The sequence below is a fragment of the Myxocyprinus asiaticus genome, chromosome 46 (genome assembly GCF_019703515.2).
Source record: "Myxocyprinus asiaticus isolate MX2 ecotype Aquarium Trade chromosome 46, UBuf_Myxa_2, whole genome shotgun sequence".
Taxonomy (NCBI): Eukaryota; Metazoa; Chordata; class Actinopteri; order Cypriniformes; family Catostomidae; genus Myxocyprinus; species Myxocyprinus asiaticus.
This window is the reverse complement of record NC_059389.1, coordinates 4,800,333-4,815,875: the sequence shown is the minus strand read 5'-3', so window position 1 is coordinate 4,815,875 and position 15,543 is coordinate 4,800,333. Positions and strand designations below refer to the sequence as shown.

General features: G+C 39.3%; 1 protein-coding gene across 2 annotated transcripts; it reads right to left on the bottom strand.

The window, feature by feature from the left end:
• parvg (parvin, gamma) lies at window positions 1-14,899 on the bottom strand. 2 transcript variants are annotated; one of them, XM_051690301.1, is made up of 13 exons: window positions 14,718-14,899; window positions 8,379-8,447; window positions 4,829-4,896; window positions 4,440-4,542; window positions 3,823-3,963; window positions 3,624-3,739; window positions 3,311-3,366; window positions 3,163-3,197; window positions 2,973-3,034; window positions 2,685-2,753; window positions 843-944; window positions 462-534; window positions 1-339 (listed from the first exon to the last, which is right to left on the bottom strand). In XM_051690301.1, exons 2-13 carry the CDS (start codon window positions 8,437-8,439, stop codon window positions 266-268), a joined length of 960 nt encoding a protein of 319 aa, XP_051546261.1. In that variant the 5' UTR covers window positions 8,440-8,447; window positions 14,718-14,899; the 3' UTR covers window positions 1-265. The 2 variants fall into 2 exon arrangements, with proteins under 2 accessions (XP_051546261.1, XP_051546262.1); XM_051690302.1 differs by having other exon boundaries at window positions 14,730-14,899.
• Window positions 14,900-15,543: the final 644 nt, after the last annotated feature.

Sequence of the window (15,543 nt, the reverse complement as noted above, 5' to 3'; positions counted from 1 at the left end):
ACGATGTTGTTTCACAGCTATAAGTTGTGCCACTTTTATTTGAAAACAAGCTGCAATTCGGCAAAAATTGTTGTGTGATATATTTAGAATAATGCACATTATACTTTTACTTTATACTGTATGATGAGATGAGTGTCCATATTCTCTCTGATCCCTCTTCAAATGATTCAGAGTCACTCTGTAAAATTGGCTCAATTCACTCAAACATTCTTACTCTGAGTGCCAATGTATTTTGACATTCAACTCAGCTCCAGAGAGGGGTGAGTTATTTGTTTTTATGTCTCCTGAATAAGTAATACAACACTTTTACAGTTGCTGGAACGTCTTGGGACACAATATCTGTGGGAAATATGTGAGAAGAGCTTATCAGTGAATAAAAACATACACAAAAATAGCACATACAAAATAATAGCTATGCTTTCAAAGAAATGGCCACAAATATAATACTACAGTATGCTTACCTTCAGGATTAACAGACTGGACTGGAAGGCCTCTGTCTATGAGCAAATCCAATGCAAGTGTGACATTATGGAGCTTGAGGTGGAAAAAAACAACAAAAACAACAACAATAATTGTCATTTTAAAAATTAACTAAGGCCAAGTCCACACTTATCCATTTTCATTTGAAAACTCTGTTTTCAGCTATCTAACGTCATTCATTTTCAAAAGTCTCAATTATCGGTGGAGGAAAACACTGTTCCAGTGTGAATGAGAGGCGTAAATGTAGCAAAATCAATGCATTTTCAACACGTTTTTTTGTTTCAATGCAAATCGAACAGAGATTAATTGTAACCTGTGTCTGCTGGGTTTATGTTACTCTAGATGTTTTCACAAATTCTCACCATTTCCGAGAAACCGACGGGGCAGAGGTGAAACTCGCACAGCGGGATGAAGAACCCCTCCAACTGACCGATCAACAAAAGTAGAATCACTCCATCTGCAAACTAACAAAATCACAAATCATAAACATTATGAACTCATACACTGGCGGCCAAAAGTTTGGAATAATGTACAGATTTTGCTGTTTCGGAAGGAAATTGGTACTTTAATTCACCAAAGTGGCATTCAACTGATCACCAAGTATAGTCAGGACATTACTGATGTAAAAAACAGCACCATCACTATTTGAAAAAAGTCATTTTTGATCAAATCCAGACAGCAGCCATCACTCCAACACCTTATCCTTGAGTAATCATGATAAATTGCTAATTTGGTACTAGAAAATCACTTGCCATTATATCAAACACAGTTGAAAGATATTTGGTTCATTAAATGAAGCTTAACGTTGTCTTTGTGTTTGTTTTTGAGTTGCCACAGCATGCAATAGACTGGCATGTCTTAAGGTCAATATTAGGTCAAAAATGGCAAAAAGGAAGCAGCTTTCTCTAGAAACTCGTCAGTCAATCATTGTTTTGAGGAATGAAGGCTATACAATGCTTGAAATTGCCAAAAAAACTGAAGATTTCATACAAAGGTGTACACTACAGTCTTCAAAGACAAAGGACAACTGACTCTAACAAGGACAGAAAGAGATGTGGAAGGACAGATGTACAACTAAACAAGAGGATAAGTACATCAGAGTCTCTAGTTTGAGAAATAGACGCCTCACATGTCCTCAGCTGACAGCTTCATTGAATTCTACCCGCTCAACACCAGTTTCATGTACAACAGTAAAGAGAAGACTCAGGGGTGCAGGACTTATGGGAAGAATTGCAAAGAAAAAGCCACTTTTGAAACAGAAAATCAAAAAGAAAAGGTTAGAGTGGGCAAAGAAACACAGACATTGGACAACAGATAATTGGAAAAGAGTGTTATGGATCTTAACCCCATTGAGTTTTTGTGGGATCAGCTAGACTGTAAGGTGCGTGAGAAGTGCCCGATAAGACAGCCACATCTATGGCAAGTGCTACAGGAAGTGTGGGGTGAAATGTCACCTAAGTATCAGGACAAACTGACAGCTAGAATGCCAAGGATCTGCAAATTAAGATCTGTCATTGCTGCACGTGGAGGATTTTTTGATGAGAACTCTTTGAAGTAGTTTAAGAAGTTCTGAATATATTTTTCAAATTGTAATAGTAATTTTTCACATTATTAATGTCCTGACTATACATTGTGATCAGTTGAATGCCACTTTGGTGAATAAAAGTACCAATTTCTCTCCATAAGAGAAAAATCTGTACATTATTCCAAACTTTTGGCCGCCAGTGTATGAGATGTCTTGTCATTTTAAAACCGCTCAAGTGCTGAATTTCTGCGCCACTAGCGTCACCAAACAGAACTGTAAGAACTGTCCCTCAAACCCTCCCCTCACAGACTGCTCTGCACCAAACAAACACCATTGGTTGAGGCAATGTTACTAAGTCGGGCTGCTTGTGATGCTCAAACAAACAAAGCAATATTTTAATAGCGCTGCAGAGCAATAGTGTTGACAGTTTTCGTAAAAATCAACCTATGAATGGCTTACTTACAGTTTTCTCTGCATATCATACTGAGAGAAGCCAAATATTAAATGACTCAAATCACACTTAAGCTTTAAAGGGGTTATATATCATGAGAAATCAAATTTCATACTAAATTACAGCGTTTCGGTGCTAGACCCCTTGTCAGATATTATTTTTAAAAAGAATTATTATGATATAGCCCCTTTAGATTATCAAAACTGAAGTACAGGTGGATTTACACACCTGTTTCTCAAGGTCAGTCACATTTAGTCCAAGAGATGATATGTTCTTATTCACAAAGTGTAAAATAGCCTATAGGAAAGAAAAATAATGTTACTTTGATGTTAGCTTGACAAAGCATGGCCTGAGAGTTTAAAAAGTTTCTGGATGGATGGATGAATGGATGGATGGTTTGGTGGATGTAGCTTGAAAGCTGTAGTAGGAGTTACATTTAATAATTTTTAACATAATGAAGCTGATCAAAAAAACTGTGTCGAAGGCTACAGTTAGAGAAACTAACTGGATCAGAACCTTTTTCACTGTCTCAATTTTGTGCTCTTCCAGTTTGAAGAGCTCATCAATGGGACATTCCTCTGCAAAGAGATTGAAATGAGAGATTTGGAAAGATTCAAGGTTTTTTTCTTCATACGCCTCCACTATGTAAAATTGCTTATGAAAATGGAAATGAACAGGCTCAGAATTCAGCCTGCATTTCACTCACTGTTTGATTCCCTCTCAAGATCTTCTCTCGAATTACTGCAGAGACACAGAGCAGACCATGAAACATCTGGTCCGGGCATTATCATTGATTTTCAAAATGCAGTTTAACATGTTTCTTAAGGAGATCAGAGAGAAAAAGCTTCACACACCTTTGAAAAGTGATGAATTCTGTCTGCTTGTCTGACTTGATGCCACTTTTGGTGACCTGTCAAATGAGTGAGCTCTTAATAAATGGATCAAGGCACTGAGGTTTAAATCCAACACTCATTTAATATCTGTAATATCATGTACTTCTAAACAAAACAATATTCAACAGGAAATAATATAGGGCGGGGCTTGGTGATTATTATTATTATTATTATTATTATTATTATTATTGAGTCCTCATGTATGCTGGACACTTGTTGACTGATTAATTAATTCATATTCTTTTCTAATCATTTGCATATTAATCACAATCACCTCACACTGGATCACCTCCACGCTAACATTAGCAGGAAGGACCAGATCAGGCTGGAAACACCTCACCATGGAAACCAGAAGATGCATTGTAGCCAATAGGTCCCTGCTGTGAATGACTGACAGATGGGGGGAGAAGGGTGGGCATATGCTCATAAATATTTAATTAGGTCAATGACAAGAGCTGATGTGATTGGCTCACGTTTAACACTCCATTTGGCCTTTTCCTCGTTAATCTCTAAGGTCTCGTTCAAAGCGGCGAGGATCACCTCTAGTTTGTGTACCTGTGCTTCGGCGCTCAACGCAATCTCGTCTACCTGTAACTGTACACCTGCCAACCTGCCTACAATCAGAACACACACATACATGCATATTTTACCCCAAACACATTTGCACATTTTGCACAAAAATACTGTAATTAAATGTATTTAAAATGTTTTTATAAAAAGCATTAAAGCCAGTACAATACATTTGATCATGAAATTATTTTATATAGAAATCATTTTTATTAGTCAAAAAAGTAGACATTAGAAAGTGATATAAACTTTATATATATAGTGAATATATATATATATATATATGCATTCAATTTATGTGCTTAATTGTCATGAAAATAGTATCACAAAATAAAAACAGCTTAATAATCTTAAAATAAGCTTCATTTTCTTCAAGAAAAATATAATTTCTTATTTTTTTCTTTTGATTATGGTGTGAATTGTAACATGCTCTTGACAGGTTTTGTGAGATTCACCCAAAAATGCATCTGTTAAAATCTTAAACAGACTTTTTATTTTCTCTTTCTCGCTCTGTGATTCTTACGTAGCAGGTGATGAAGGACGAGTCCGTCATACAGGTCTTCCTCCAGCGATCTCACCACAATGTGTTCGTCTTTCAGAGTTCTGTTGGTCCATTCCACCAAAACCTGACACAGATTGACAAACAAAGAGATTCAGTGTGTTTGTTTTTAAGTCATTTAATAGACGCTTTTATCTAAAGTGACTTCAAGTACACTTAACAGAGGGATAATTCTTTTGGGGTTAAAGGGGTAGTTCAAGTAGTTCATTTACTTACCCTCATGTTATAAAACCTGAAAGTCATCCTGGTTTTGGAACAACGTGAGGGTGAGTAAATTATGACAAAATGTTCAGTTTCGGGCAGACTATCCCTTTAAATGTTTTGCTCAAGGGGACAATTGTGGTATTTCTCACCTCTTTAAGTTTGCTGAGTTTGGGGTTGTCTAAAGATGCTGGTTGAATGATCAGTCTTCTCTGTCCTCCTTACAAACACAATAAAACATGTCATGTGCCACTTATCAGGCACTGGATGGTTATTAGCATTCAACTTAATTTTTCCAAACACCAATGACCTGGATCAAGGTGAGCTATGCTGATTTTAGTGTATTTTTGGCTTGTCTTTCTGTACAAATATCAACAGTAAAAAAATATTTTTGCCTATTTTTAAGATTTACGCACTTCAATTTCACAACAAAATTCCAATATTATAATTTAGTGAGGTTTATGCTTAAAACTATTTACCAATGGAGTAAGAAAAAATAACTTAATTAAAAGAGAAAAGAGAAAGTAAATATTTATTTTAATAAAATTTTTGATTTTTGATGCATTCATGCACTATTTGGAACTAATATTACCCTAAAAAATATATTTTTAAACAAGTTTTAATATCAGGGAAAACAGAATAAAATATTGATAAATAATATATATACATACATACAGGTGCATCTCAATAAATTAGAATGTCGTGGAAAAGTTCATTTATTTCAGTAATTCAACTCAAATTGTGAAACTCGTGTATTAAATAAATTCAGTGCACACAGACTGAAGTAGTTTAAGTCTTTGGTTCTTTTAATTGTGATGATTTTGGCTCACATTTAACAAAAACCCACCAATTCACTATCTCAAAAAATTAGAATACATCATAAGACCAATAAAAAAACATTTTTAGTGAATTGTTGGCCTTCTGGAAAGTATGTTCATTTACTGTATATGTACTCAATACTTGGTAGGGGCTCATTTTGCTCTAATTACTGCCTCAATTCGGCGTGGCATGGAGGTGATCAGTTTGTGGCACTGCTGAGGTGGTATGGAAGCCCAGGTTTCTTTGACAGTGGCCTTCAGCTCATCTGCATTTTTTGGTCTCTTGTTTCTCATTTTCCTCTTGACAATACCCCATAGATTCTCTATGGGGTTCAGGTCTGGTGAGTTTGCTGGCCAGTCAAGCACACCAACACCATGGTCATTTAACCAACTTTTGGTGCTTTTGGCAGTGTGGGCAGGTGCCAAATCCTGCTGGAAAATGAAATCAGCATCTTTAAAAAGCTGGTCAGTAGAAGGAAGTATGAAGTGCTCCAAAATTTCTTGGTAAAAGGGTGCAGTGACTTTGGTTTTCAAAAAACACAATGGACCAACACCAGCAGATGACATTGCACCCCAAATCATCACAGACTGTGGAAACTTAACACTGGACTTCAAGCAACTTGGGCTATGAGCTTCTCCACCCTTCCTCCAGACTCTAGGACCTTGGTTTCCAAATGAAATACAAAACTTGCTCTCATCTGAAAAGAGGACTTTGGACCACTGGGCAACAGTCCAGTTCTTCTTCTCCTTAGCCCAGGTAAGACGCCTCTGACGTTGTCTGTGGTTCAGGAGTGGCTTAACAAGAGGAATACGACAACTGTAGCCAAATTCCTTGACATGTCTGTGTCTTGATGCCTTGACCCCAGCCTCAGTCCATTCCTTGTGAAGTTCACCCAAATTCTTGAATCGATTTTGCTTGACAATTCTCATAAGGCTGTGGTTCTCTCGGTTGGTTGTGCATCTTTTTCTTCCACACTTTTTCCTTCCACTCAACTTTCTGTTAACATGCTTGGATACAGCACTCTGTGAACAGCCAGCTTCTTTGGCAATGAATGTTTGTGGCTTACCCTCCTTGTGAAGGGTGTCAATGATTGTCTTCTGGACAACTGTCAGATCAGCAGTCTTCCCCATGATTGTGTAGCCTAGTGAACCAAACTGAGAGGCCATTTTGAAGGCTCAGGAAACCTTTGCAGGTGTTTTGAGTTGATTAGCTGATTGGCATGTCACCATATTCTAATTTTTTGAGATAGTGAATTGGTGGGTTTTTGTTAAATGTGAGCCAAAATCATCACAATTAAAAGAACCAAAGACTTAAACTACTTCAGTCTGTGTGCATTGAATTTATTTAATACACGAGTTTCACAATTTGAGTTGAATTACTGAAATAAATGAACTTTTCCACGACATTCTAATTTATTGAGATGCACCTGTATATACACAGGCTGCCAAAAGTTTGGAATAATGTACAGATTTTGCTGTTTTGGAAGGAAATTGGTACTTTAATTCACCAAAGTGGCATTCAACTGATCACCAAGTATAGTCAGGACATTACTGATGTAAAAAACAGCACCATCACTATTTGAAAAAAGTCATTTTTGATCAAATCTAGACAGCAGCCATCACTCCAACACCTTATCCTTGAGTAATCATGATAAATTGATCATTTGATACTAGAAAATCACTTGCCGTTATATCAACAGCTGAAAGCTATTTGGTTCATTAAATGAAGCTTAACATTGTCTTTGTGTTTGTTTTTGAGTTGCCACAGTATGCAATAGACTGGCATGTCTTAAGGTCAATATTAGGTCACAAATGGCAAAAAAGAAACAGCTTTCTATAGAAACTCATCAGTCAATCATTGTTTTGAGGAATGAAGACTATACAATGCTTGAAATTGCCCAAAAACTGAAGATTTCATACAAAGGTGTACACTAAAGTCTACAAAGACAAAGGACAACTGGCTCTAACAAGGACAGAAATAGATGTGGAAGACCAGATGTACAACTAAACAAGAGGATAAGTACATCAGAGTCTCTAGTTTGAGAAATAGACGCCTCACATGTCCTCAGCTGACAGCTTCATTGAATTCTACCCGCTCAACACCAGTTTCATGTACAACAGTAAAGAGAAGACTCAGGGGTGCAGGACTTATGGGAAGAATTGCAAAGAAAAAGCCACTTTTGAAACAGAAAAACAAAAAGAAAAGGTTAGAGTGGGCAAAGAAACACAGACATTGGACAACAGATAATTGGAAAAGAGTGTTATGGATCTTAACCCCATTGAGCTTTTGTGGGATCAGCTAGACTATAAGGTGCATGAGAAGTGCCCGACAAGACCGCCACATCTATGGCAAGTGTTACAGGAAGTGTGGGGTGAAATGTCACCTGAGTATCTGGACAATCTGACAGCTCGAATGCCAAGGATCTGCAAATTAAGATCTGTCATTGCTGCACGTGGAGGATTTTTTGATAAGAAATCTTTGAAGTAGTTTAAGAAGTTCTGAACATTTTTTTCAAATTGTAATAGTAATTTTTCACGTTATTAATGTCCTGACTATACATTGTGATCAGTTGAATGCCACTTTGGTGAATAAAAGTACCAATTTCTTTCCATAAGAGCAAAATCTGTGCATTATTTCACACTTTTGGCCACCAGTGTATATGTATATATATTATTATTATTATTATTTTGTCATATATGTGACAAAGGGGTCTGTGGTAGTAAGGCACAATGTTTTGACATGGTAGTATGTCCCAATACTGCTTTACTATCTCATTACATACTCAAAGTATTTACTTTCCCATCACCATCTAAGTACATACTGTAAGTATGCTAATTGTGATGAAGCCCTATGAAAGTGTCATGTGATGTAACATTTGCTCACCCTGTCGACCACTGAAGTTGTCTTTTTCCTCCTCACAGCCTTCAGCTCTACAGTCTGCCATTCCTTTTACTGTTTTAAAACATTGTTTTTGTCAAAGAGAGAACTTTAATATTAGTTTTACTCAGCAGATTTTGATTTCTGGTGTTTGTGTTTGAAAACTCATGTTTTTGGTTATCTTTCTGTGTCCTGAGGGAATTTCAAGGACTGAATTCATCTTGAGGTTTTGTTTTCGAATGGACATTTTTATGGCTATGATGAAGTGCTGCAAACCAAAGCCGACTTTAAATGTCAAAACACAAGGACAGAGAATCTGCTTAAACAAATAGCAGACGTCTGCGAGAGTCTGCACTGAACTGAGAACAGAGCTCTGAGATTCTGCCTTCCTGCATCACGCATGCCAACACACACTGACATAATACAGACTGACATGCTTTATATAAAACTCTCTGACAACAAAAACATATTGAGAGACTCTCAGACAAAGAGAGAGAGAGAGAAATTAAAACACTGATAGGGGGAAAAAAATGATATTCCTCTTTCACATCTCTCATGTTTCTCCCGGATTTTAAATGAAGTAAATTAATTATTATATTAGATTATATTAGATTATTAGTATATGTAATTTGTTTCAGTTATTTTTCTCATTTGTTTTTTAATGGATATTCATTTAATATTTTTTATAAATAAAAAAATTACAAGTAAAATATTCATTGAGTAATAAATTAATAATTAATAAAGTAAACTATTATATTATAGTGCATTATAACATAGCATATTATTGTATATTATATGCCATTTGTTTCAATTATTTATCTAATTTGTTTTTTAATGGATATTAATTAAATATTTTGTATAAATAAAAAATTACAAATTAAATTTTCAATGATTAGTAAATTAATAATTAATAAAGTAAACTATTAAATTATATTATACTATAGTGTATTATAACATAGTATATTATATGTCATTTGTTTTTTATTGGATATTAATCAAATTATATTTTTTATAAATATAAAATGACAAGTGACATTTTCAAGTAGTGAGTATAGTAAATTAATAATAAAGTTATTATATTATATACAGTAGCATATTATATTATATTATAATATAGCATATTATATGTCATTTGTTTCAGTTATTTGTCTCATTTGTTTTTTAATGGATAATAATTAAATATTTTGTATAAACAAAAAAATGACAAGTGAAATTTTCAATGAGTAGTTCATTAATAATTAATAAATTATTAAATTACATTCTATTACAATATATTATATAATAGCATATTATAACAGCATATTGTTGTACATTATATGTCATTTGTTTCAGTTATTTATCTAATTTGGTTTTTAATGGATATTAATTTAATATTTGTATAAATAAAAAATGACAAGTAAAATTTTCAATGAGCAGTACAGTGCAACCGGAAAGTATTCACAGCGCTTCACTTTTTCCACATTTTGTTATGTTACAGCCTTATTCCAAAATGGATTAAATTCATTATTTTCCTCAAAATTCTACAAACAATACCCCATAATGACAACATGAAAGAAGATTCTACGAGCAGGTGTTCCCCTAGAACTGGTCACCAGGCGCGTCGTGGTCACAACAGATGCCTCCAAAACGGGCTGTGGCGCTGTTTGCAATGGGCACGCAGCCGCCGGCCTCTGGACGGGTCCGCGACTGCGTTGGCACATCAACTGCCTCGAGTTACTGGCAATTCTGCTCGCCCTGCGGAGGTTCCGGCCGTTGATCCAGGGCAAGCACGTGCTAGTTCGGACGGACAGCACGGCAGCGGTAGCATATGTCAACCGCCAAGGCGGTCTGCGCTCTCGCTGTATGTCACAGCTTGCCCGCCGTCTCCTCCTCTGGAGTCGGCAGCACCTCAAGTCGCTACGAGCCACTCACATCCCGGGCAACCTCAACACTACAGTGGACGCGCTGTCACGGCAGGTTTCCCTCAGGGGAGAGTGGAGACTCCACCCTCAGGTGGTCCAGCTGATTTGGAGTCGATTCGGTCGGGCACAGGTGGACCTGTTCGCCTCCCAAGAATCCTCCCACAGCCCGCTCTGGTACGCCCTCACCGAGGCTCCCCTCGGCATAGACGCGCTGGCACACAGCTGGCCCCCTGGCATTCACAAATATTTTCTTTCTCAGGGACGGGGCACCCTCTGGCACCCACGCCCAGACCTCTGGAATCTCCATGTCTGGTCCCTGGATGGGACACAGAAGACCTAAGTGGCCTACCACCCGCAGTGGTAGACATGATCACTCAAGCTAGGGCCCCCTCTACGAGGCGCCTGTATGCCTTTAAGTGGCGTCTATTCGCTAAGTGGTGTTCTTCTTGACACGAAGACCCCCAGAGATGCGCAGTCGGATCAGTGCTTTCCTTCCTGCAGGAGAGGCTGGAAGGGAGGCTGTCCCCTTCCACCTTGAAGGTGTACGTTGCTGCCATAGCAGCACACCACGACGCAGTTGACGGTAAGTCCTTAAGGAAGCACGACCTGATCATCAGGTTCCTAAGAGGCGCCAGGAGGCTGAATCCCTCCAGACCGCCCCTCGTTCCCTCATGGGATCTCTCCGTAGTTCTTCAGGGTCTACAGAGAGCCCCCTTTGAGCCTTTGCAGTCAGCCGAGCTTAAGGCACTCTCCTTGAAGACTGCCCTCCTGACTGCGCTCACTTCCATCAAGAGGGTAGGTGACCTGCAAGCGTTCTCTGTCAGCGAAACGTGCCTGGAGTTCGGTCCGGGCTATTCTCACGTGATCCTGAGACCCCGACCGGGCTATGTGCCAAAGGTTCCCACCACTCCTTTTAGGGACCAGGTGGTGAACCTGCAAGAGCTGCCCCAGGAGGAGGCAGACCCAGCCCTGTCGTTGCTGTGTCTGGTGCGTGCTTTACGCATCTATTTGGATCGCTGGAGTCTCTGAGCAGCTCTTTGTCTGCTTTGGTGCACAGCGGAAAGGAAGCACTGTCTCCAAGCAGAGGATCACCCACTGGCTCGTTAACGCCATAACCATGGCATATCTCGCCCAAAACATGCCGCCCCCGGTAGGGCTACGAGCCCATTCTACCCGTGGTGTAGCGGCTTCTTGGGCCCTGGCCAGAGGTGCCTCTCTAACAGACATTTGCAGAGCAGCGGGCTGGGCAACACCCAACACATTTGCAAGGTTCTACAACCTCCGGGTGGAACCGGTTTCGTCCCAGGTAGTGGCATGCAACACAAGTGGATAAGCCCGGGATAGCCGGCCGGGTGTATCGCTTGCACATAGCGCCTTCCACCTCCTTTTGAGCTGAAGACGTGCGCTGTTAATTCCCAGTAGTTTTCAAAAAAGATTTTCCCTGGTTGACTTCCTCCGAGCCCTGTGGCAGTCGAGTTTTCGGAGAAACTCACTGCCGGCACAGTACACGCGCTAACTAAGAGCCCTGTTCTGGGGTAGGTGCTCCGCATGTGGTGGTTCCCTGTAAGGCTAAACCCCATGCGATCTATATCTTCCGCTAGTTCGTTTCCCTGCTGGCAAACTGCGTCTTCCTTGGGCAGAGCCCCTCTGCCCCAGTCTCCATGTTTGTAGTAACTCCTCCCCCACTGGGCAGGACCTACCTTGAAGGCTCTCCACTTGGTTGGAAAGACCATGTGACGTAATTTTCCACTTAAAATATCCCCCCCTCTCTTGGGGCGAGGTGTGGTCTCCACGGTGTCCTCCTCTTGGGAGGGACACCCCCCGACTAGACCTGGCGGCCCAGTCGGATAATCCCCCTTCATTTTTAGGGAGTGGAAAAAGAGAAGGGGAAAAGAGGCCACGACTGGGTTAAGCCTGTCTCTATCTTTGGGTAGTCGACTTGTCCCCAAAAAGGGCCGTTCGACACTCATAACTGTGTTGGGGGAGGTTACGTGTCAACCTGGTGTGCTGGCTATGAAGCACACAGCAATTCTGCCCACGACACACCACCAGTTCACGTAACACCGTTCAGCCTTGTGGCGTTTTGTATAGGGACCCCTAGTGTCACTACATCGACACCAACGTCAAGTGAGTGACAGACAGGGAACGTCATGGTTACTGGTGTAACCTCCGTTCCCTGATGGAGGGAACGAGACGTTGGTCCCTCCTGCCACAACGCTGAACTACCCGCAGAAATGGCCGGACCTTATATCGGCTCCTCAGCGTAAAACCTGAATGAGTGGTTGCATACCAGCTCCTTTTATACCCGTATGTCCGGGGGAGTGGCATGCAAATACCACTCGCTAATTTTCATTGGCCTCTTATCAAAGACCAGAGGTGTCTCAGGCTCCCAAGAGTGACCCCTAGTGTCACTACATCGACACCAATGTCTCGTTCCCTCCATCAGGGAACGGAGGTTACACCAGTAACCATGACGTTATATTTCTTCAAAAGCTGATGAAATTTCACAATTCTCCAAACTAGCAGAATACATCAGTGAAATCAAAGATTGGATGGCCAGAAATTTCCTTCTACTCAATTCCGACAAAACAGAGGTACTAATTATTGGACCAAAAACCTCTAAAAATAAGCAGCTAAAATATAATTTGACTCTTGATGAATATACTGCTACTGCTTCACTTCAACAGTGAAATCAATATTTGATACCAATCAGTCCTTTGAAAATCAAATTACCAATGTTTGTAGAACAGCATATTTCCACCTAAGAAATATTGCTAAGTTACGACACATGCTCTCTGTTGCTGATGCCAAAAAACGAATTCATGCGTTCATGACCTCAAGACTAGATTATTGTAATGCATTACTGGGAGGATGTCCAGCAAGATCAGTAAATAAACTTCAATTGGTTCAAAATGCAGCAGCCAGATTGTTGACTAGAACCAATAAATATGATCATATTAGCCCCATTTTATCGTCGTTACATTGGCTACCTGTAAAATTTTGTATTCATTTTCAAATTTTGTTAACTATATACAAAGATTTGAATGGTCTAGCTCCACAGTGCTTAAGTGACCTTCTGACACGCTATATTCAGTCACGTTCATTACGATCACAAAATTCTGCCCTGTTAATAGTTCCTAGAATATCAAAATCCACAAAAGGAGGTAGATCCTTTTCATATTTGGCTCCTAAACTATGGAATAGTCTCCCTAACACTGTTCGGGATATAGACTCATCAGACACTCATTTATTTAGCCAGGCATACAACTAATTTATCCTTCAACTCACAATTAGGCTGCTTTAGTTAGGTCTGCCGGAACCAGAAACCAGAAAAACTGATCATGGCCTATAACTCTGCATAAAATTGAATGGCATCTATGCTAATATTATTCTATTTGTTTCCCTGTCTCAACCTCAGGACTCCTATCTTGAGGTCACCAGAACCGCCTGGATCCAGCTCCATTCCTGCTTGGTGTTGGACTCCACTGCTACGTGTCTCTGAATGATGACGACTAATAGCAGCCGGTGCCAGCCAGACATCACTTCAGTCTATTACGATGAAATGATGCCAACTCCAATCATAAGACATGGGATACTTCATTAGCCATTGCCTGAACCTTGGACTTAGGATAGACCTCACCGAAATTACCGGCCGGTTGAACTGCGATGCACCTCACCGATCTCTGCCTGCATCACCTTGGTCTAATGATGTACTACACTCTTGAAATGGAATACATAGACTATCAGTTAATTGCCAGCAAAAGTCTTCATCAGCCAACTAACAAGGACAATGCATCTATGTGAACTCTTGCAGTTAATCCAGGATGGACTTCAAAGACATCAGTCATTAATCTTACAGTTTATATAAAATCTTTGTTTTAAACACTGACCCTTAACACTTACTTAGTTTACTAATCTTAAACCATGACTTGCACTGCACATAAATAACTAATATTGGCATTATATTCATGATGTTAGTCAGAGGGGAACTGGCCCCCACAGTGAGTCTGGTTTCTCTCAAGGTTATTTTTCTCCATTAACCAACATCTTATTGGAGTTTTGTGTTCCTTGCCACAGTCACCTTCAGCTTGCTCACTGGGGTTCTAAATACAATTATTATTTAATTACTTATTTTTAAACACAATTCACAATCGTATTTAATCAAACTACACAATGATGACTCTAAGACTTTATAAATATTACAGTTTCATTTTCTGTTAATGCATGATTTTCTGTAAAGCTGCTTTGAAATGATGTGTGTTGTGAAAGGTGCTATACAAATACAAATGACTTATAGTTTATAGTCCTCCCCAGAAAATTTAGGAACAACATCTGAGACAAAGTTGATACTAAAAGAAGCATGACTGACATCTCAAATAAGTCTCCTGAGTGATGAAAGAGCAACATCTGAGCTATGAAAATGCCATGTTTACAGTGAACTCACACAAACTTTCACCTCAACTCTCAGCACACGTTTGCAGAAATCTTACGTCCTTCAGTTGGGTGGCAGCAGCCAAAACAGTGTCCAAACGGTTACGACACCAACCCTGAATCAATTTAACAAATATTTAATGAAACCTCCTTCAGAATCATGTCAAAACAAGAACTCAGATCCGGGGTGAGGCCTGCTACAAAACCAGACAGGAAGTTGCAGAAGTTTTACTTGTTGGGTTTCACTTCCTCTTTTAAGCTGTTAGATTTTGAGTGTAAATGGAAATGTTCTGGGGGAAACCAAAACTGTCAGACACACATCAAACGAAAAATACAGTTATTTCACAAAAAATGAAAATTCTGACATCATTTACTCTCCCACATGTAGCTCCAAACCCGCATGACTATTTCTTGCATGGAACACAAATGTAGATGTTGGGCAGAATGTTAGAGACTAACAGCTTCAGTCACCATTCACTTTCACTGTATGGAAAAAAGATGCAATGAAAGTGAATTTATTCAGGGAATAAATGATCAAATTATATTTATTAGTGAACAACCATTCAGTGGTCTAACATTTCCTGTTTGTGACTTACAAGGGCATATATTTTCCCCTCTCTCTTTTGACAAGAAACCAGAGGTAATTTGGGCTGTGGCATTACCATGGTTACCATCCCAATGAATTCCCCTCAATAAACACAAGTTTGAATCCAGAACAAACAAACATATCATCAAAGGAGAAACAAAAACAATAGCATTATTGTGGCTTAAACTCACCCTGGGTAGTTGCTAGGTGTTTGCTTGCATGCCCAAATCAAATTAACTCACGCCCAAGTCTC